This window comes from Elephas maximus, chromosome 26 (genome assembly GCF_024166365.1).
Source record: "Elephas maximus indicus isolate mEleMax1 chromosome 26, mEleMax1 primary haplotype, whole genome shotgun sequence".
NCBI lineage: Eukaryota > Metazoa > Chordata > Mammalia > Proboscidea > Elephantidae > Elephas > Elephas maximus.
The window spans coordinates 4,255,030-4,276,956 of NC_064844.1; the positions used below are offsets into that span (position 1 = coordinate 4,255,030).

The 21,927-nt window shown below is 37.5% G+C and overlaps 1 protein-coding gene across 3 annotated transcripts in view; it reads right to left on the reverse strand.

Moving 5' to 3' along the window:
- VRK2 (VRK serine/threonine kinase 2) overlaps positions 1-21,927 on the reverse strand; it is a 95,211-nt gene that overhangs the window by 55,699 nt on the left and 17,585 nt on the right. The window contains exons 3-7 of one of the 3 annotated variants that reach the window (XM_049870650.1): positions 20,862-20,911; positions 19,828-19,897; positions 18,532-18,619; positions 16,292-16,397; positions 11,562-11,654 (exon numbers count right to left, since the gene is read on the reverse strand). In XM_049870650.1, coding sequence (XP_049726607.1) covers positions 11,562-11,654; positions 16,292-16,397; positions 18,532-18,619; positions 19,828-19,897; positions 20,862-20,911 — 407 coding nt within the window. Of the gene's footprint in view, positions 1-11,561; positions 11,655-16,291; positions 17,618-18,531; positions 18,620-19,827; positions 19,898-20,861; positions 20,912-21,927 lie in introns of those variants that run through there. The other 2 variants (XM_049870652.1, XM_049870651.1) reach the window with 2 other exon arrangements.

A 21,927-nucleotide genomic window follows, 5' to 3' on the forward strand; every position in this document is an offset into this window, starting at 1 on the left:
ATCAGTGCCATTGCAAAGAGTAAAATTAATATGAACAATACCCTGACCAAATGTTAATAAACCCAGATATTAATTTAAAAAATTTTACACATCTCTTTCGCCTGGGCATTAAAACACCTTCCATTGAACCACTTTTTGGAAAGGAGAAATACAAACCTTCTAAAAAAAAAGATAGTAAAAACACTATGTAGTAAGATTTATCAGATATATTCAATGCAGTAACCACAAGAAAGTTCATAGCCTTAAACATTCATGCAAACAAAAAATGGAGGAATGAAATAAATGCTTAGATTCCAAATTGAAGACTTGGGTGTGGGAGAGAACAGAGTAAAATAAAAATTTTAAAAGCACAAGCTATAAAGGCAAAGGCAGAAATTAATGAGATAGAGAACAGAAAAATAACATATCTCATTAATATAACAAAATCCGAGTTTCCTGAATAATTAACAAAATGAACAAACCAAAAGTTACTTTCATTATGAAAAAAAAAAGGGAGAAAGCTAAATAAATAAATCTAACTATAAGGAAAAAACCACTGAAGAAGAAATTTAAAAATCATGAGACTACTTTGTAGGACACCATACAAATAAATTTGAAAAACTAGATGAAATGTATGCATACTGAAATTGACCCAATTAGAGATAGAAAGCATAAACAACCAGTTTCTACAGGGGGGGGGGGAAGGAGAGAGTACAAGGAACTACTTCAGAGAAAAGCAGCGGAACCAGATGGTTTCACATCCAAAGACCAGATGGTCCCAATACAACAGAAATTTCTCTGAAACAGAAAGTAAAGGAAAACTTTCAAATTTCTTTCATGAAGCAAGTATAATGTTGATACTTATATCTGATAATGACAGTACAAAAACAGAAAATTCCAGCCCAATATCACTTATGAGTATCAATATGAAAACACAACATAAAATATTAATGAACGTATACCAACACTATATTAAGTAAATAATAAACCATAACAAAGTGGGATTTATTCCTGGAAAGTAAAGTTGCATCAATATTAGGAAGCCCATCAATATTTATACCCTATTAATAGATCTGAGCGGAAAAACAAGATTATTTTCAATAAATGCTGAACAAGGTTTAGATAAAATTCAACACCCATTCCTCCATTAAAAAAAAAAAATTCTAGGACATAGGAATTCATGGTTCTTTCCTTAACTTGACTTTAAACACACACGTGCACCTTAGTCCTAAAGTCAGAATCTTATTTAATAGGATAGTACTTCAGACATTTCCACTAAACTCAAGAAGAGGCAAGGATGTTTACCACCTTCACTACCATTTAACATTGTACTGGATGTTCTAGACAATGCACTAAGACAAGATAAATCAATTAGACATACATTCAGCTTTATTCCTGAAGAAACAAACATATACTTGAGGAAATACAAAAACACCCCTTGTGGTTTACTAGAAGACCTATAAAGTTGTCAGTTCTCCCTAAATTAGTATGAAAATTTAACAAAATGCCTGAAAAAAAGAACCTAAAAAACTGAAAATCAACTGCTCTTCTTAGAGCCATCAGAAAATTGAGGTCACAGGGCAAGCTGCAGCTCCAAAAGCACGAGAGACAAGAAAACGCAGAAAATAACAACTTACCAGGAGCAGAAGGCCAGGAGCAAAAGCCCACCATTGGAGCCATTTTTGGTAGGAACACTTAAACTGTAACTAACAAATTGCAGGAGGCAGAGTATGAATTAGTTTGAGAGTTAAAAACTCCAGAGGGCCCAGTTTTTGGAGCGGCCTCCACACTTTTGTGAGTTTTACCACCAGAAGCCCCACCAGGTTCTCAAGGTGAAGGTCAGAGAAAAATCCCCTTGTGCTTCCAGCAGGGGGAGGAAAAAAGTAGCCATTGTAAAATATACCCAGAGCATTCTGTTCTCCTTTAAAAAATTAAAAAAATCAAAACCTGCCCTCAAAAGAAACTATTTTGCCATGCCTAAAGGACTTGGGTTTTATAACCTGGTGGCATAGTGGTTAAGTGCTACAGCTGCTAACCAAAAGGTCAGCAGTTCAAATCCACCAGGCACTCCTTGGAAACCCTGTGGGGGAGTTCTACCCTGTCCCGTAAGGTTGCTATGAGTCAGAATTGACTCGACAGCAGTGGGTGAGAACCAACCTAGTGAAAGGAAACTATCCACCTTCAACCTCCTCTAGCCTTCCACGTGGTAGAAATACCCAACTCAGCCCCCTCTAGCTTTCCTGTCTTACCTAAACAAAAAACCAAACCCATTGCCGTCAAGTTGATTCCTACTCATAGCAACCCTATAGGACGGAGTAGAACTGCTGCCATAGAGTTCCCAAGGCTATAAATCTTGATGGAAGCAGACTGGCACATCTTTCTCCCACAGAACAGCTGGTGGGTTTGAACTGCCAACCTATCAATTAGCAGCCCAGTGCTTAACCACTGCACCACCAGGGATCCTTTGTCTTACCTACAGGGGGTAAAAAGCCAAGAAGCACTTGTCAAGATTACAGACCAGGGGCACAAACTCATTAAAGACTGAGACCTAACCATAGGATCAATATCGCTTATGAACTGATACGAAAATACTACAATACTTTCCCTTCCCCCACACTTTACAACTGCATCAATCAGGCTTCTGTATACCAACAGGGAATTACAGTGGAAAGCACTAAAGCCTCAGATCCTATTTAAAAAGGCTCTAGGGAAATCCAAAGACAACAGGGGAGACAAAATACAAGAACTCTAGAGGGTATTTTAGCCCGTGACACCCACAGCTACAGCTACAGCAAACAGTAAACCCAGACTCACATAAAAAAAAAAAAACACAATAATTACCAATTTGCCTCAGTTTCTTTAGCCCGATATATCATGATCAGCTTTTAACACAGACTTGCAGGACATGATAAAAGGCAAAAACAAAGTTCTAAGAAACAGGGCAAGCATCAGAATCAGACACAGAAATGGCAGATATTTTGGAAAGATCAGAACCAGGAATTTAAAATAACTCTGATTAATATGCTAAGGGCTCTAATGGAAAAAGTGGACAACATGCAAAAACAGATGGGTAATGTAAGCACAGAAATGGAAACCCTAAGAAGGAATCAGAAGGAAATGCCAGGAAACAAAAATAATAACAGAAATGAAGAATGGGCTCATCAGTAGACTGATCAGGGCTGAGGAAATTCTCAGTGAGCATAAAGATATGTTAATAGAAACTTCCCAAACTGATAAGCAAGAGAAAGAAAACCAAACAGAATATCCAAGAACTGTAGGACAATTATAAAAAAAAATAATAAAAGGTACATTTAATATATGCATAATGGGAATACCAGAAGAAGAAGAATGAAAGGAACAGAAGAAACATTTAAAGTGGTAATGGCTGAGAATTTTCCACAATCAATGACAGACACAAAACCACAGGCCCATGAAGAACACCGAGCAGGATAAATACCAAAAAATACACATTGAGGCAGATCACATTCAAACTGCAAAAAAATCGAAGACAAACAAAAATCTTGAAAGAAGCCAGAGGAACAAGGATAAAAATTACACCAGCTTCTCTTCAGAAAACTTTCAAACAGGAAGCGAGTGGAGTTAAATATTTAAAATGTTGAAAGGAAAAAAAAAAAAAAAAGCCACCAGTCTAGAATTCTGTATCTAGCAAAATCATCCTTCAAAAGTGAAGGAGAAATAGAAGTTTTCTCAGGCAAACAAATATTGAGGGAATTTGTTACCAGTAGATCTGCTTTGCAAAAAATGTTAAAAGAAGCTTCTCAGAGAGAAGTAAAATGATATAGGTCAGAAACATATATATGATAAAGGACTTGTACCCAAAATACACAAAGAACTCTTAAAACTCAACATTAAGAAAACAAGCAGCCCAATTAAAAAATAGGCAAAAATTCTGAACAAACACTTCCCCAAAGAAAATACACAGATGGCAAATAAGCATATGAAAATATACTCAACATCATATGGCATTAAAAAAAAAAAATCAAATCCACTGCCATCGAGTGGATTCTGACTCATAGCGACCCTATGGGACACTGTAGAGCTGCCCTACAGCATTTCCAAGGCTGTAAATCTTTTCAGAAGCAGACTGCCACATCCTTCTCCCACCATATGGCATTAGAGAATTGCAAATTAAAACAATAAAGAGATACTCCTGCATACCAATTAGAATGGCTAAAATCCAAAACAGTGACAACACCAAATGCTGGCCAGGATGTGAAGCCACAGGAACTCTTATTTGCTGCTGATGGGAACATAAAATGATACAGCCACTTTGGAAGACAATCTGGCAGTTTCTTACAAAGGTAAACATAGTCCTTTCATACGGCTCCGCAATCACGCTCCTTGGTATTTACCCAAGTAAGTTGAAAACTTATGCCCACACAAAAACCTGTACATGAATGTTTATAGCAGCTTTATTCATAATTGCCAAAACTTGGAAGAAACTCAAGATGTCCTTTAAAAAGCTGAATGGATAAAAAAACTGTTACATCCAGACAATGGAAAATTATCCATCGATGAAAATAAATAATGTATCAAGCCACAAAATGACACGAATAAATCTTAAATGCATATTGCTAAGAGGAAGAAGTCACTCTGAAAATTCTACATCCATATGATCCCAATTACATGACATTCTGGAAAAGGGAAAACTATACAGATAATAAACAACAGATCAGTGACTCCCAGGGGTTTGGGAGGAGGGTTAAATAGGTAAAGCACAGGATATTTTTAAAGTGGTGAAATTATTCTGTGTGATAAAAGATAACTTGGTGGAAACAAGACATTAAACATTTGTCTAAATCCACAGAACTTTACATCATAAAGGGTAAACTTTAATGTATGAAAAGTTTCAAAAAATAATTACAAATGTCAGGGGGTCCCAGGATGCCACGGAAAATGTGACAAGACAATACAACTGTATGAAACAACCTCGTTAAAGACAGTATAGGAAAAAGATGCTGACTAAGTAACTTTAGAATGAATGGCACCTGTATGACTAAAAGCAAAAGAAACCTTACATATGCACTGTATTCTAGCTGATAAAGTTTTTCCAACAGGGGTATGGGATTGTAATTTCAAAAGCACTATACATACATACTGCAAATGAAAAATTAAGCAAAAGGATGGTGAACTGGGGAGCCAGGTTTATTACTCTTGGAGTGGAAGAATACAAATAAACAAGGGGGGAGGTGAGGCTAGAATGATCAATGTGTGTTTAGCCTAATATACACACAGGTGATTACACATATAAATATTTGTGACTATGTGTACACACAAGGTTTAGTATACACACATATATCTCCTTGCTCTTTCAGCTAAGAGGGTCTATAAGCAAAGACATCCCAGTAGAACCAAAACCAAACCAAACCCGTTGCTCTCAAGTCGATTCTGACTCATAGCAACCCTATAGACATCCCAATAGCAGTGAGCAAAATTAGCACCCAGATGTTAGTTTCTAACACTGATCTCTAACCCAATAAAAGAAATGCGGAGAAATGTTCATTTCTAGGATTTGGGCAGGAGATATACAGGGTGAGCCTGGAGTATACTGTACTGCCAGAAATTAAGGAAGTGCTCAAAAACAATCACAACAACAACAAAAATCCTACAACTATAGGAATATATCACTCTAATTGCAAAATGAGACAATTTGAGGAACAAAATAGAGTAGTGTCAGATTATAATGCAAAGTATAAAATAATTATCCACCAGTTTAATGTTATAAGAGAAATATTTAACAAGTAAATAAATAAATAGGGAGAACAGAGAGATCCTCCACACAGAATTCCAAATAATTTATGCAGACGCTATGCCTTTAAGGAGGTAGACCATACCTCCCCATTCTTTAAGTGTGGGCTAAGCATAATGACTTCCATCATTTCAGAAAATACACTGTAGGAAAGGAGGGGGAAAAAAAGGAGTAACTTTATATCGGAGGAACCTGCCCAATATTACCTCAAGCCAGGTGATCGATGTTAACGTCAATAGTGGTATCATATTGACAGTACATACTCTTGATTGATATAAGGGCCCCTGGTGGTGCACATGGTTAAGCACTCAGCTGCTAACCAAAAGGTTGGTGGTTCAAACCCACCCAACTGCTCCATGGGAAAAAGACCTGGTGATCTGTTTCTGTAAAGTTTACAGCCAAGAAAATCCTATGGGACAGTCTATTCTGTCACATGGGATTGCTACAAGCTGAATTCCATGCAATGGTACCCAACAACAACACCCTTAATACGATGGAATAAGAATGGCATATACTCTGTGGTCCTTCCTTCCAAAAACACATTACCACTGTCTAATCTTGAAGAAAATGTTAGACAAATCCCAACTGCACAGATTACACCATCAATAATCCTGAAAACTGTCAAGGTCATCAAAGACAAGGAAAGTCTGAGAAACTATCATAACCAAGAGGAGTCTAAAGAGAAATTACTACTAAATATAATTTGATAACCTGGATGGGAGCCTAAAACAGATAAAGGACATTAGGGAAAAACTGAGGAAACCTGAAAAAAGGATGGACTTTAATTAATATTACTGTATTAATACTGGTCCATTAAATGTGACAAATGTGTCACACTAATGTAAGATAGCAATAATGGGGGGACTGGGTATGATCACATGGTAACTCTCCAGGCTATCTCTGTAAAAATCCTGTAAATCTTAAAACTATTCTAAAATAAAAAGAAAATTTTAAGAAAATGGTCAAAAGTGATGAAAACTATAGACCCACACATCCAAAAGGCTCAACAAATTCCAAATAAGGTACACCTACACATGTACACACACAAACATAATAATTAGAAAACAGTGACACAGAAAATCTTAAAAGCAGCAAGGACAAAAAAAGACACATCTTATTGAAAGGAACAAAGATGAGAATGACAGCAGACTTCCTGTAAGGAACCACACAAGCTAAAGGAGAATGAAAGAGCATCTTCAAAGTGCTGATAGAAAACTATTTCCAACCCTAAATTCTATGGTAGTGTTAAACTCAATGATAGAAGTAACTACTTTAAATGCAAATGGTCTAAACACATTTTTAACCATCTGAACGGAGAAAATAGCAAGTCCTGACTATGTACAGTCTTGAGAAGTTTACCTTAAATATAAAGACAAAAATAGAGTAAAAGTAAAGAATGAAAAATATATACTATGCAAATGCTAATCAAAAATAGCTAATGTGGCTATATGGTGGTGGTGGTTGTTGTTGTTAGGTGCTATCAAGTCATTTCCAACTCATAGTGACCCTATAGGACAGAGTAGAACTGCCCCATATGGTTTCCAAGAAGCAGCTGGTGGATTTGAGCGGCTGACCTTTTGGTTAGCAGCCGAACTCTTAACCACTACGCCACCAAGGCTCTGTGGCTATATTAGTATCACACAACAGATCCCAGAAGAAGAAATATTACCTGAGACAAAGAGAACATTTCATAATGAGAAAGGAGACAATTCATAAGGAAGACATAAAGGTCCTAAGCGTATACGTACCAAATAACAGAATTCCAACATACATTAAGTAAAATCTGACAGGGGAAAAAAGACAAATTCATAATTATAATTGGAAGTTTCCATAACTCTTCTCAGTAGGGATGTGGAAAGTCTGAGTAAGTCAACCACCTTGACTTAATGGACATTTAGAAAACACTCTACCCCAAAACAGTAGAATACATATTCTTTAAAGGGCTCATAAACATGCACCAAGTTAGCCCATAAGTTCAGACATTTAAATAAGTCTCAACAGACATAAAAGTACTGAAATCATATAGAATTGAGAGTCAAAAAATAAATCACAATGTAAATTAGAAAATATTTTGAGCCTAATAAAAATGAAAACAAAAGAAATAAAAATGAGTGTTGAAAAGACTATCCTTTCCCCAGTGAATTACCCAGGCATCTCATCAGAAGATTCAATATTGTTAAGATGTCAATTCCCTCAATTGATCTATATAGTTCAACACAATTCCAGTGAAAATCCTAGTAGGCTTTTTTTTTGGTAGAAATTGACTAGATGATTGTAAAATACTATATATTGAAGAAATTGACTAGGTGATTGTAAAATATTATATATTGAATTGCAAAGCAGCCAGAATAACCAAGAGAATTTAAAAAAAAAAAGTTGCAAGATTCACAATACCTGATTTCAAGACTTCTGTTCTCAGGTGCTGGGGAGTTGATTCCGACTTACGGTGACTCCATGACTAGGAGACTACAATGATTGAAATAGTGTGATACTGGTGTAGAGACAGACATGTTGATCAATGGAACACAAGACAATCCAGAGATAAACCCCTACATAGATGGCCAATTGTTTTTGACAAAGGTGCCAAGGTAATTCACTGGCAAAATGATATTCTTTTCAACATATGGTGCTGGAACAACTGGACATCAATATGCAGAAAATAAACCTTGACTCTTACCTTGTACCAAATACAAAAATTAGCTTAAAATCAATCAGGGATCAAAATGTGACACTTCCTGAAGAAAGGTCATAAGAAAATGTGACCTGGTCTAGGACATAAAAAGCACGAGTCATAAAAGAAAAACATTATGAATTAGACTTTATCCAAATGAAAAATTTCTGTTATTTGAAAGACAATGATAAGAAAATGAAAAGGTAATCCACAGATGCAGAAAATATATGCAATAAAAAATCTGACAAAGGACTCCTATTCTCAAAATATAACAATCTCAACTCAATATGAAAATAACCCAATTGTGGCAAAAATTTGAACAGGCACTTCACCAAAGAATTCTTCTGTGGGTGGCAAATTAGTACATGAAAGATGCTAAGTATCACTAGTCATTAGTGATGGCTGCTGCAAATTAAAACTACTAAATATGACTGCACAGCCAGTACAACCTGTACAAGGCAAGGTCATGGTAGCTCCATAAAAAAAAAAAAAAATACACATCCAAATTCCCTGAGGGTTGAGGCCAGTGGGGACCATGGGCTTGGGGAACATCTAGCTCAACTGGCATAACATGGTTCATAATGAAAATGTGCTACATTCTCCTTTGGTGAGTAGCATCTGGGGTCTTAAAAGCCTGTGAGTGGCCGTCTAGGATACTCCACTGGTCTTACTCCTTTGGAGGAAAAGAAGAACGAAGAAAACTAAAGATACAAGGGAAACATTAGTCCAAAGGACTGATGGACCACATCTACCACAGCCTCCACCAGACTGAGGCCAGTTCAACTAGATGACTGCTCTGACAGGGATCACAATAGAGGGTCCCAGACAGAGCTGAAGAAAAACGTAGAACAAAAACCTAACTCAAAGACAAGACTTGCTGCCCTGACAGGGACTGGAGAAACCCTGAGAGTATGGCCCCCGAACACCCTTTCAGCTCAGTAATGAGGTCACTCCTGAGGTTCAGCCTTCAGCCAAAGATTGAACAGGCCCATGGACCAAGACTAAAGGGGCACACCAGCCCTGGGGCAGGGACTGGAAGGCAAGAGGGAACAGGAAAGCTGGTAATAGATGGAAGAGCGCTGACATGTCATGGGGTTGTTAACCAATGTCATACAACAATGTGTGTACTAACTGTTTGATAAGAAACTAGTTTGTTCTGTAAACCTTCATCTAAAGTGCAATTAAAAAAATAAATAAATATGACTATAAAACACCCAGTATAATGGCTAAATCATACAAGACTGATAATACCAAGTGCTGGCAAGATGTGGAGCGAAGGGAATTATCACAAATCGCAGGTGGAAAGGTATAATGACACAATCACCCTGGAAAAGAGTTTGGCAGTTTCTTATAAAGTTAAATATACTCTTAACATATGACCCAGAAATTACACTCCTAGTGATTTATCCACACGAAATAAGAACATATGCCTACACAAAACTCCAAACATGAATGCATATAGCAACTTTATTCATTATCCCCCCAAACTGGAAACAATTCAATGGTCTATCAACAGGTGAATAAATTATAGCAGCATTTGGGGGAATACTACCCGGCAATAAAAAGGAACGAAGTACTGACGAACTTCAATACATATAAATCTCAGAAGCATTATACTAAGTGAAAGAAGCCAGGCACAAATGGACTACAGACTCTATAATTTCATTTATTTATATGACATTTCTGAAAATGCAAAACTATAGAGGTAGAAATCAGTTCACATCATTGCCAGGGCTTGGGGGTGGAAGAAGAAGACCGATCGCAAAGGGAGAAAAGAGAGCTTTTGGGGTTGATGAAAATGTTCTGTATCTTGACTATGATGCTTGTGACAAGACATACATGAGTCAAAACTTGTCAAACCCCATATGTTTAAAGGGGTGAATTTTGCTATTTATAAATTATACCACAATAGACCTGACCTTAAAAAAGCACGCAGACTTCTAAAGGATTTTAACATAGATTGCCTAACTGCCTTCCATTAACTTCATTTATTCTCCTATTCCCATTTAATTGACATTCCCACTGGCATTCTACAAGTGCCTGCACTCTCGTCAGCGTCAATATTACCAGATCGTTATTTTAGATATTTCCAATTTGTAAGTTTTTTTTTTTAACAGTGCCTTACTGTTTTGATTTGAATACCTTTTAGTTCCCAGTGAAGGTTAACTTCTTTTCATCGTTTTCTTGAACAGTTGTATTTCTTTTTCTCTGATGTCTGTTCATTCCTTTTAATCATGGTTTTAAAAATGTGTTTTACGTTTTTCTATTAGTTTCTTTTAGAATTTGTTATATATAAAATATATTAGTTACAAACATTTGTAATAAATATTTCTCAGTTTCTCATTTACTTGCCTTTCATTATTTTGCAATTTTTTAAATACACAGACCTTAAATTTTTAAATCTACTAATATTATTTACGATTACTTCTCCTGCATTTTTATTTAGAAATGTCCTTCTCTAATCAAAGATAAGTTAAATATTCAACTCTACCTTTTTCTAATTTTTTTACACTCGATTTTTTAGCTCTTTAAACCTGTGCTGTCTGATATAATAATTCCAAACCACAAGTGGTTATTTAAATTTAAAGTAATGAAAATTAAATTAGAAATTCAGTTCCTCAGTAACAGGAGCCACATGTCAGGTGCTAAACAGCCACACGTGGTTCCTGGCTACCATGGTGAATGACCAAAGAGAGCCCATTTCCACTGTCACAGAAAGTTCTGTTGGAAATGCTGCTCTATGTAAAACTTCATTGGTTGGCTAGCAGGAAAAGAGGAGCTAATGGGACAGGTTTTTTTTTTGTTTCCCCTCTGTATAATCCTTCCCTTCTCTCACTGGATTTTGATGGCTCCTTTACGTATCAATATTTGCTCAGAAGTTCAAATTCCTGCTCAGCCACTTCTTAGCTATGTGACCACGAACAAATTATTTGACCCCTCTGAGTCTCAGTTTCCTCATCCTAATTACTCATTAGTAGAGTGAAAGAATTAAGTGAGATAAGCAAGTAAGAGAAATCACAATGTTCACCACGTTAAGCCCTCACTGTAGACTCTTCCGGGTCAGGAGTTTGTTTTTTGAATGACTCAGTACGGTACACTGAGGACACTTAACTGAAAGCAAAAACTTCATAATGTACTTACCCGATCTGGATTTTTATAACCCAAAAGGAGATTTGCTGCTTTTATATCACCGTGAATATATTCATTTTCATGTATATATTCCAGTACATCCAACTGTAAAAAGAAAGAAATAATATGAGGTTATACTGCTGTCTATCTAAAACTCATCATCAACTAGAACTCATCATCAACCTGAACATTTGAATAGAAAATAACATGTGTCTTTTTTTTTCATATTAACAGTGGTAAACCGACATAGTTCACAATTATAGGTTAATTACCCTATGCTAAACTATCACCTCTTGCTTTCTTCCTGTATGATGTCCTTCCACAATTAGTCTGGTCATCGATCACTAGTGTTCAATGCATCAAATCTATTCTTCAGATGGTCTCTAAATTCAGGTGGGATATACTCAAAGTCATATTTTGGCTCTCGTGGACTTGCTCTGATTTTCTTCAGCTTCATCTTTAACTTGCATATAAGCAATTGATGGTCTGTTCCACAGTCGGCCCCTGGCCTTGTTCTGACTGATGATATTGAGCTTTTCCATCGTCTCTTTCTGCAGATGTAGTCAATTTGATTTCTGTGTGTTCCATCTGGCGAGGTCCACGTGTACAGTTGCCGTTTATGTTGGTGAAAGAAGGTATTTGAAATGAAGAAGTCGTTGGTCTTGCAAAATTCTATCATTCTATCTCCGGCATTGTTTCTATTACCAAGGCCATATTTTCCAACTACTGGTCCTTCTTGTTTCCAACTTTCGCATTCCAAACACCAGTAATTATCAATGCATCTTGATTGCATGTTCGATCAATTTCAGACTGCAGCAGCTGATAAAAGTCTTCTATTTCTTCATCTTTGGCCCTAGTGGTTGGTGCGTTAATTTGAATAATAGTTATATTAACTTGTCTTCCTTGTAGGTGTATGGATAGTATCCTATCACTGACTGCATTGTATTTCAGGATAGATCTTAAAACGTTCTTTTTGATGATGAATGCAACACCAGTCCTCTTTGAGCTGTCATTCCCAGCATAGTACACTACATGGCTCTCTGATTCAAAATGGCCAACACCAGTCCATTTCAGCTCACTAATGCCTAGGATGTAGATATTTATGCATTCCATTTCATTTTTGACAATTTCCAATTTTCCTAGATTCATACTTTGTACATTCCAGGTTCCGATTATCAATGGATGTTTGCAGCTGTTTCTTCTCATTTTGAGTCGTGCCACATCAGCAAATGTAAAGCCACATCAGCTTTACTCCAGCCACGTCATTAAGGTTGACCCTACTTTGAAGAGGCAGCTCTTCCTCAATCATCTTTTGAGTGCCTTCCAACCTGGGGGGCTCATCTTCCAGCAAAGTTCCGCTGCTATTCATAAGGTTTATACTGGCTAACGCTTTTCAGAAGTAGACGGCCGGGTCCTTCTTCCTAGTCTGTCTTAATCTGGAATCTCAGCTGAAACCTGTCCTCCATGGATGACCCTGCTGGTATCTGAATACCGGTGGCATAGCTTCCAGCATCACAGCAACACGCAAGCCCCCACAGTACGACAAACTGACAGACATGTGGGGCACTGAAAAGACAGGAAAGAACGAAAAGGCCAAGATGGATGTCAGAGGAGACTCTGAAACTTACTCTTGAGCGTCAAGCAGCTAAAGCAAAAAGAAGAATTGATGAAGTAAAAGAACTGAACAGAAGATTTCACAGGCCGGCTCGAGAAGACAAAGTATTATAATGACATGCGCAAAGAGCTGGAGACGGAAAACCAAAAGGGAAGAACATGCTTGGCATTTCTCAAGCTGAATGAACTGAAGAAAAAATTCAAGCCTCGAATTGCAATAGTGAAGGATTCCATGGGGAAAATATTAAACGATGCAGGAAGCATCAAAAGAAGATGGAAGGAATACACAGAGTCATTATACCAAAAAGAATTAGTCGATGTTCAACCATTTCAAGAGGTGGCATATGATCAGGAACCGATGGTACTGAAGGAAGAAATCCAAGCTGCTCTGAAGGCACTGGTGAAAAACAAGGCCCCAGGAATTGATGGAATATCAATTGAGATGTTTCAACAAACAGATGTAGCGCTGGAGGTGCTCACTCATCTATGCCAAGAAATATGGAAGACAGCTTCCTGGCAAACTGACTGGAAGAGATCCATATTTATGCCTATTCCCAAGAAAGGTGATCCAACTGAATTCAGAAATTATTGAACAACATCATTAATATCACACGCAAGGAAAATTTCGCTGAAGATCATTCAAAAACGGCTGCAGCAGTATATTGACAGGGAACTGCCAGAAATTCAGGCTGGTTTCAGAAGAGGACGTGGAACCAGGGATATCATTGCTGATGTCAGATGGATCCTGGCTGAAAGCAGAGAATACCAGAAGGATGTTTACCTGTGCTTTATTGACTATGCAAAGGCATCCGACTGTGTGGATCATAACAAACTATGGATAACATTGCGAAGAAATGGGAATTCCAGAACACTTAATTGTGCTCATGAGGAACCTTCACACAGATCAAGAGGCAGTTGTTCAGACAGAAGAAGGGGATATTGATTGGTTTAAAGTCAGGAAAGGTGTGGTCAGGGTTGTATTCTTTCACCATACCTATTCAATCTGTATGCTGAGCAAATAATCCGAGAAGCTGGACTATACGAAGAAGAACAGGGCATCAGGATTGGAGGAAGGCTCATTAACAACCTGCATTATGCAGATGACACAACCTTGCTTGCTGAAAGTGAAGAGGACTTGAAGCACTTACTAATGAAGATCAAAGACCACAGCCTTCAGTATGGATTACACCTCAACATAAAGAAAACAAAAATCCTCACAACTGGACCAGTGAGCAATATCATGATAACCGGAGAAAAGACTGAAGTTGTCAAGGATTTCATTTTACTTGGATCCACAATCAACAGCCATGGAAGCAGCAGTAAAAAAATCAAAAGACGCATTGCATTGGGTAAATCTGCTGCAAAGGACCTCTTCAACGTATTGAAAAGCAAAGATGTCAACCTGAAGACTAAGGTGCGCCTTACCCAAGCCATTGTATTTTCAATCACATCATATGCATGTGAAAGCTGGACGATGAATAAGGAAGACCAAAGAAGAGTTGACGCCTTTGAATTGTGGTGTTGGTGAAGGATATTGAATATACCATGGGCTGCCAGAAGAACGAACAAATCTGTCTTGGAAGAAGTGCGGCCAGAATGCTCCTTAGAAGCAAGGATGGTGAGCCTGCGTCTTACATACTTTGGACATGTTGTCAGGAGGGATCAGTCCCTGGAGAAGGACATCGTGCTTGGCAGAGCACAGGGTCAGCGGAAAAGAGGAAGACCCTCAATGAGGTGGATTGACACTGTGGCTTCAACAATGAGCTCAAGCATAACAACTATTGTAAGGATGGCACAGGACCAGGCAGTGTTTCGTTCTGTTGTGCGTAGGGTCGCTATTAGTCGGGACCGACTCGACGGCACCTAACAGCAACAAACTATCACCTTTTCTGGTTGTTCATTCTGTAAAAATGGTGATAAAATGATCCTCAAATACCAAATGTTTTCAACAAACGTGTCATGGAAGGAAACCTGAATTCAACAACACCTCAATGCCTATGGAAACCCTGGTTGCATAATGGTTAAGAGCTACGGCTGCTAACCAAAAGGTCAGCAGTTCAAAACTACTAGGTGCTCCTTGAAAACTCTATGAGACAGTTCTACTTCGTCTTATAGGGTCGCTGTGAGTCAGAATCGTCTTGACAACAGCGGGTTTGTTTTTGGTTTCAATGCCCATGCCTTTGGCAGCTCAATGGCCAAATCACACTGTATAAAAAGGAGAAACACAGAATATGTCAAAGAGATCTACAGTAAAATAAACACACAGCCACTCAGCAATTCCTCACCCAAGCTATACTATAAATGAAGTCTTGGAGACCCCACAACAAAACACCATGTCCCTGAGCACAGGGAAAGGCATGCTCCCTCCCTACAGGGATCAACAGGTCCTCGGCCTCATCTCTGGAGCATGATGCATACAGGCGGTGATCTATAAGCATTTGCTGGGTCGACGAATGGACAGATGGACGGACGGACAGATGGATGGATGAAGAGATAAATTAAGGAGCTCTGTTTGCCACATCCCAACTTGGCGTCAGTAGTTTCACACTACTTAAAATGGAAAAAAAATAAAAGGTTTAGGAAAAGAAGACACAAACAAGCTAAGATGAATATGTGGTATAAAGAAAATGTGTGCACGGGTGCTATGAAGGCTTCATTGCTCCTTATTTGGCAGAGTATATGCTGTTCATTGCCACGACTAAGTACTTCTACCATCCCAAACTCATCATAAAAATTTTATAGCACCCCCATACTGTCGCACGTTCAGCATGGAAAATAATCTCTTTCGCCTTGATTTGCATTGTTATCGATTTAACTGACCAAAGAGAGCTTATTCTTACAGCGATAGAAACGTGTTCTGATACTTAAAACAAATGTGTGAGGAAAAAAGAAATGGGACTGCAGAACCAATGCCTAATTGGGTTTGTGATGCCAAACACGGCACATTCTGTCACTCACACGGCCTGCTCTTCATCAATTTCACCAAAATAGCCTCCGCTGTCAATAACTGGCATTTCTAGGGCAACGATCCTTCGTTCTCTGATAATTCCACAAAGGGCAAAGATCTGCGTATTTAACAAGGCAATAATCTGAAAGTGGAGCACGTGAAATAAACCGTTCCTTCTTACCATTCGGATAGCGAGCTGCAGGACGGTCGACTTTTCAAAAGTGCCGCTGCGGTCTGCGAGCGTCTGTAAATCCACTCCTAGTCTTTCCATCACCATGAATCTGTAACTATAAGAAGGAGGCATCAAAAAGAGGTCTTCTTGATACAGGGATCCTTGGAACGGCCCGTCAATGAATCCGAAACAAGGAAAAATACTTCCAGCCTGACAGGACAGGACGACGCGACCAGAACCTGGAGAGAGTGTGTGCCCAGGAGTAATCCTGCTGCCCCGTTACAGAAAGTGACCGTTCAGATTTACTCCGCAGCCTTTGTCTCACAGGAGAATGCCGCGCTGAACCGTCCACTGTTGTAGATCACAAGGACAGGACAGTCTTTTTAAATCTGTCCTGAATGGAAGACAGTTGACTTCATCACCCTCTCACCATGTGACCTTGAATGAATTATTTGTATGCCTGGAAAATTTCATTTGTATTTGTTTTTTGACCTTACAAGATCAAATTTCATTCACAAGCCACTGCTTTCTATAAATGCATGAATGTCATCGTGACACACGCTTTTTTTGCTGATTTATTGTGCTTTAGGTGAGACTTTATGGAGCAAATTAGTTCCTCATTCGACATTTATCCACAAATGGTTTTGTGACCTCAGTTGCAATCTGCACAATGTGTCAGCATTCTCCCCTTCCACTCCCCACTTCCCTGTTCCCATCCTTCCATTTTTCCCATCCCTTCCTGCCTTCTTGCCATTGCTTGTGGGCAAGTGTTGCCCTTTTGGTCTCGTATACATGATTGAACTAAGACGCACATTCCTCACCTGTGTTATTGTTTGTTGTATAGACCTGTCTAATCTTTCGCTGAAGGGTGAATTTCAGAAGACGCATGCTTTTTAAAAATGTGCTCGTCCCTTTTCTCTTCTGTTTGGTGCCTTCTGCCCATCTTTTCTTCCCTTAACCTATATACCCATACCAGCCACAATTCTATATCTATTTGTGTATATACATACACATAAACACACACGTGTAAGAATTTTTAAGTCTTTAATTTACAAAATTGCGATCTTATTATACGCACGTTTCTGCATCTTACTTTTTTCAACAGTACTTCACTGAAATCCTTCCAAGTCAACTGAGGAAGCTCCAGTTGATTTCTTTAATGGACCACAGAATATCGCATCATGTGGATATACCATAGTTTACTCGGTCATTCACTCCCCCTTTGGTAGTCCTTTACTTTGTTTTCAAAAATTATTGTTGGTTCATTTTTGTTTTTACCTACATCCTTTAAAGATCATTTGAGCAAGACACTGACCTCTGAGCCTATTTTCTCACCTATGAAATAAAAATAATATTTTTTATTTTAAAAGGCTATTTGAAAGGACAAAATAAGGCAACGTAAATGAAAATTCCTGCCAGAAAACGGGTACTTAACCAATGATAGATTTTTTTAATAAGGTCATTATTTGTGAATTATTTATAGATGGTGACTCGCCATATTTAGTGGTTTTAAATTCTACAAATTCTTTGTTGCACCTCCCCTGAAGAGATACAGCTTAATTGATCCCCCTGTCTTGAGTTTCAGGTGAACTTAGTGACTTGTGTCTAGCAAAGATAATAAGCAGAAGTAATAAGATATCACTTTCAGCATTAAACCCCATTGCCATCCAGTCGATTCCAATCCATAGCAACCCTGTAAGACAGAGCAGAATTGCCCGATAGGGTTTCCAAGGAGTGCTAGTTAGCAGCCAATCTTTTGGTTAGCAGCTGTGTCACTTAGCCACTGCGCCACTAGAGCACTGGGTTATAAAAAGACTGTGGTTTGCCATTGTACACATGTGCACACACACTCTCTCTGAACTACCTGCTCTCGGGAAAGCCATGTGCCACGTCCATGAAGGCACCCAGGCAACCTACGGGTAAGCTCGTGAGCAGCAGAGGTCTCCCAGCATCACAGAGAGTTTAGAAGCAGATCTTCCGAAGCCTGCCAGGAGTCATGCGAGGGTGCTTAGAAGTGGACCCTCCTCTAGCTGAGCCCTGAAATGACTACAGCCCGGCAGAAAGCGGACTATACCCCCACGAGAGATCCTGAGCCAGAACTACCCAGGTCAGCCACTCTCAGATTCCTGCCCCACAGACACTGTGAGAGAACATGTTCCTTGTTTTAAACCACTATGTTCAAGTAATTTTTTACACAGTAACAATAAGGAATAGTTACAGGGCACTATTTGATTATAATGTCATTTTACCTTCTTCCCTTGAATGTAGTCAGACCAGATCCATAAAATAGAGGAATTCCTAAATAATCAAGTTGCTTGAGTGCTATCCACCTTTTGACTGCAAAGACAAATTTGATACCAAAAAAGGTTCTCATTATTTACAAAACTATTTCTTACTTTTGCTTAGATGCTAAGGCTTACTTAGTTAACCTAAATGGCAGTAAGACCCTTACATGCTAGCTAATTACTACATATAAAAAATGCTCACTACCAAAGGATCGATAGGTATATGCTTTTTCTTCCCTTTTCCTTCAAAACCGAAGGCACTGGTGGTAGTCTAAAAAACAGAAACTGACCAGAAAAATCATCTTACCCTGAAACCATGTTATACAGAAATTGTTTTCGATTAAATTTAGCTTTAAAATATCAAACTCACTTAAACAATCAACGGGCATATTTACTTTTATACTTTTCTAGTCTATATGTTTAATGTTTAAGACAGCTCTACTGATAAGCAATCAAGTTTAATGGATTCTATTTGTCACTCTGACATACTTTAAGCAGTTAGTAAAGACTACAGCCTTAATGTTTACAAGGTTCTGTTAAGAAAAACAAAGTTAATTATTGAGGCTAAGCCATTATTCTTTTTCCTAAACATGATACAAAATATATCTACTATAATACAGCCATTACTCAAAGGACCTTCTTGAATGTTTTTCTTAGCCCATCTATATCACATAGTATTTACAGCATATTTTTATTCTTCTGTATTTCTGCTCATATTCATTTCATAGTTAAATCCTCTAACCTACTATTTCTTGCATCTGATATACAGCTCAAATTAATTTCCCAATGTTCGAGTTTCTAATATTTTTAACTTACTTTCTCGAACACCTTAATATTTAATCATTTCTCTACCCCTTAATCCATTCTAAGATCTTTGTTTGTTTATATACCTCGTGACCATTTTCATGCATTTTTCCTTACATCCTTCTTATCCAAATGGTTCTTATAAAAGAAATAATAATCTCATTCTCCTTTCACACTTAGATAATTCTTCATAGCTTAGATCAACAGCCCGACATTTTATGTAAAGTAGTGGAAACAACTTTGACTTAAAAATATATAATCCATTATGTATGCCATACCAAAGATTTTTACACCATCTGTCTTGCTTTTATATGTTATAGCAGTTAACTGTATCACTTTACAATAAAATTTCTTATTGAGAAGAATTTTCCAGAAGGCCAGAAAAAGACCAAAACATTAACACTTACTTTCACAAGCACATATATAGAAGTAGTGTGCTTTGTTAATTTTACTTACTACAGTCTTTTTTTGCAGCTCTTTGATAAAATTTAAGCTCTGAAAATAATGGGCCATTTTCTTGATATTCCTATAAAAGAAGAGAATAATTAATTATACAAGGAAAGAAATAATCCTCAAGATGGAACTGATATTTCAACTATGAATTTATGAGTATACATATGCAATATAAAACAGCACTTGGACCGAATTTCCTGAAACACAGGCCCCAGATTTTCACTAAAAACCTCTTAAAGGCACTAAATAAACTTGAAGAATCTCATTTTAAATATGATATACTGTGACTACTATCCCTATATGTCTTACCCAAACCAAATCCATTGCCATCAAGCTGATTTCGACTCATAGTGACGTTGTAAGACAGAGTAGAACTGCCCTAAGGGTTCTCAAGGCTGTAAATCTTTACAGAAGCAGATTGGCTGGTGGGTTCGAACCTCCAAACTTCCAGTTAGCAGCTGAGCGCTTAACCACTGAACCACCAGGGCTCTTCCTATATGTCTTCCACATGAAAAAACTAGTTTTCTTACGGAAAGCACTTACTCAAAGTAGTGAGAATTGTGTGTAGGGTACACATTGTATACTGACATGTATATAAAGTCTGATACATTGTACACGAGCCTGGTGGCTCACTCATACATAATATACCTTTACTGAGTGTCTGCTATATTTTATTCACTGTATTGGGCACACACACAGAGAAATAAAACTCTGTCCCTGCCTTTAAGGACCTTACCATCTATAGTTAGGATAGTTAAATAATAAATAGACTAATAGAAAGATGGATAGACAGATGATAGATAGATGGAGAGACAGATGATAGATAGATGGATAGACAGAGAAATGATAGCATGATGGCAATAGAGAAGAAGATTCCCCAGTATTTGTATTTTAATAATGTGAAAAATAATCATGAACTAAGTTTATTAGAAATAATTGTATGAATTAAGATGACAGACATTTCTTACAAAAATAAAGCGAATAAAACAGAAACGTGTCAAGTATACGTGAAATAAAAATTTAAAAGCAATACTTACCACTTTTATGACATGCCTTGCATCTTCATCTGGTTTATTTGGGGGGAACGCTGCAGGAAAAAAAAAAAAAGGCAGGAAAAAACAGTTGTTTCTAATTACAGAATACTCCTATATCCCAGATACTGTGCTAAGCATTTCAACCACCTCTTAAGGAAGGTGTCATCTCCACTTTACATAATGTGCAGTGAGAGTTTAGAGACATTGAATAACTTACACACTAAGAAAAGGCAGTCTGGAGAACAAAACTCAACTCTATGCCACACAGTCCATGCCATCTACCATAAGCCCTATTTACATATTCAAACATGGAAACCAACAGATGATATTGATTACATGGATCCAAAATGTAGGAGATAATATTTTTATGGTATTAAATCCAATAGATGATACATAGTTAAGTCCATTTGTTCAATTCCACCAAATTAGAATCTATGATAATTTAGAAATGAAAATTGATACATTTTGAATATATATTTGAAAACATTCCTACTTGGCAGAATTCCAGAATAAACCAGGTTAAAATGAGAATTAAGTCCTAAAAAATCATATTCTGAGTCTAGCATCATTATTCCTGCATTAAAGAATATGTATCTCATACGTCCCTTTCAGTTTCAAGTTTTTGTCCTGCTTCATTTAAATTCCTACTTTCCATTTACATTTCAGATAAATAATCCAACCATTGAAAACTCTAGTATTAAAAATTTTTAGGACTCAAACTTTTTTTCTACCTTATCTGATTAAAAAATTGCTCTATTTTCAAATCTCAGTAAGAGTTTACATATATAATTGTATTGTGAAGGTCTACAATTTTGTCACTCATTCATTTGTTCACTCTTCATCCATTTATTACTTCATTCCAATTAACCAATATTTATCAAGAAGCTTCAATATACCAAGCATTGTGTTAAGTGTTAGACGGGATGATGTTTTAAGGGGGGGGGGAGTTGGAGCTAGTGTTGAATATAATTAAAGATCAGTACTTAGCAGATACAACAAGATCAAATTCTCCAGGTATAGTTTCACTATATTTATCAAAACACCTGTGTTCCCCTAATGCTTTTTTCCT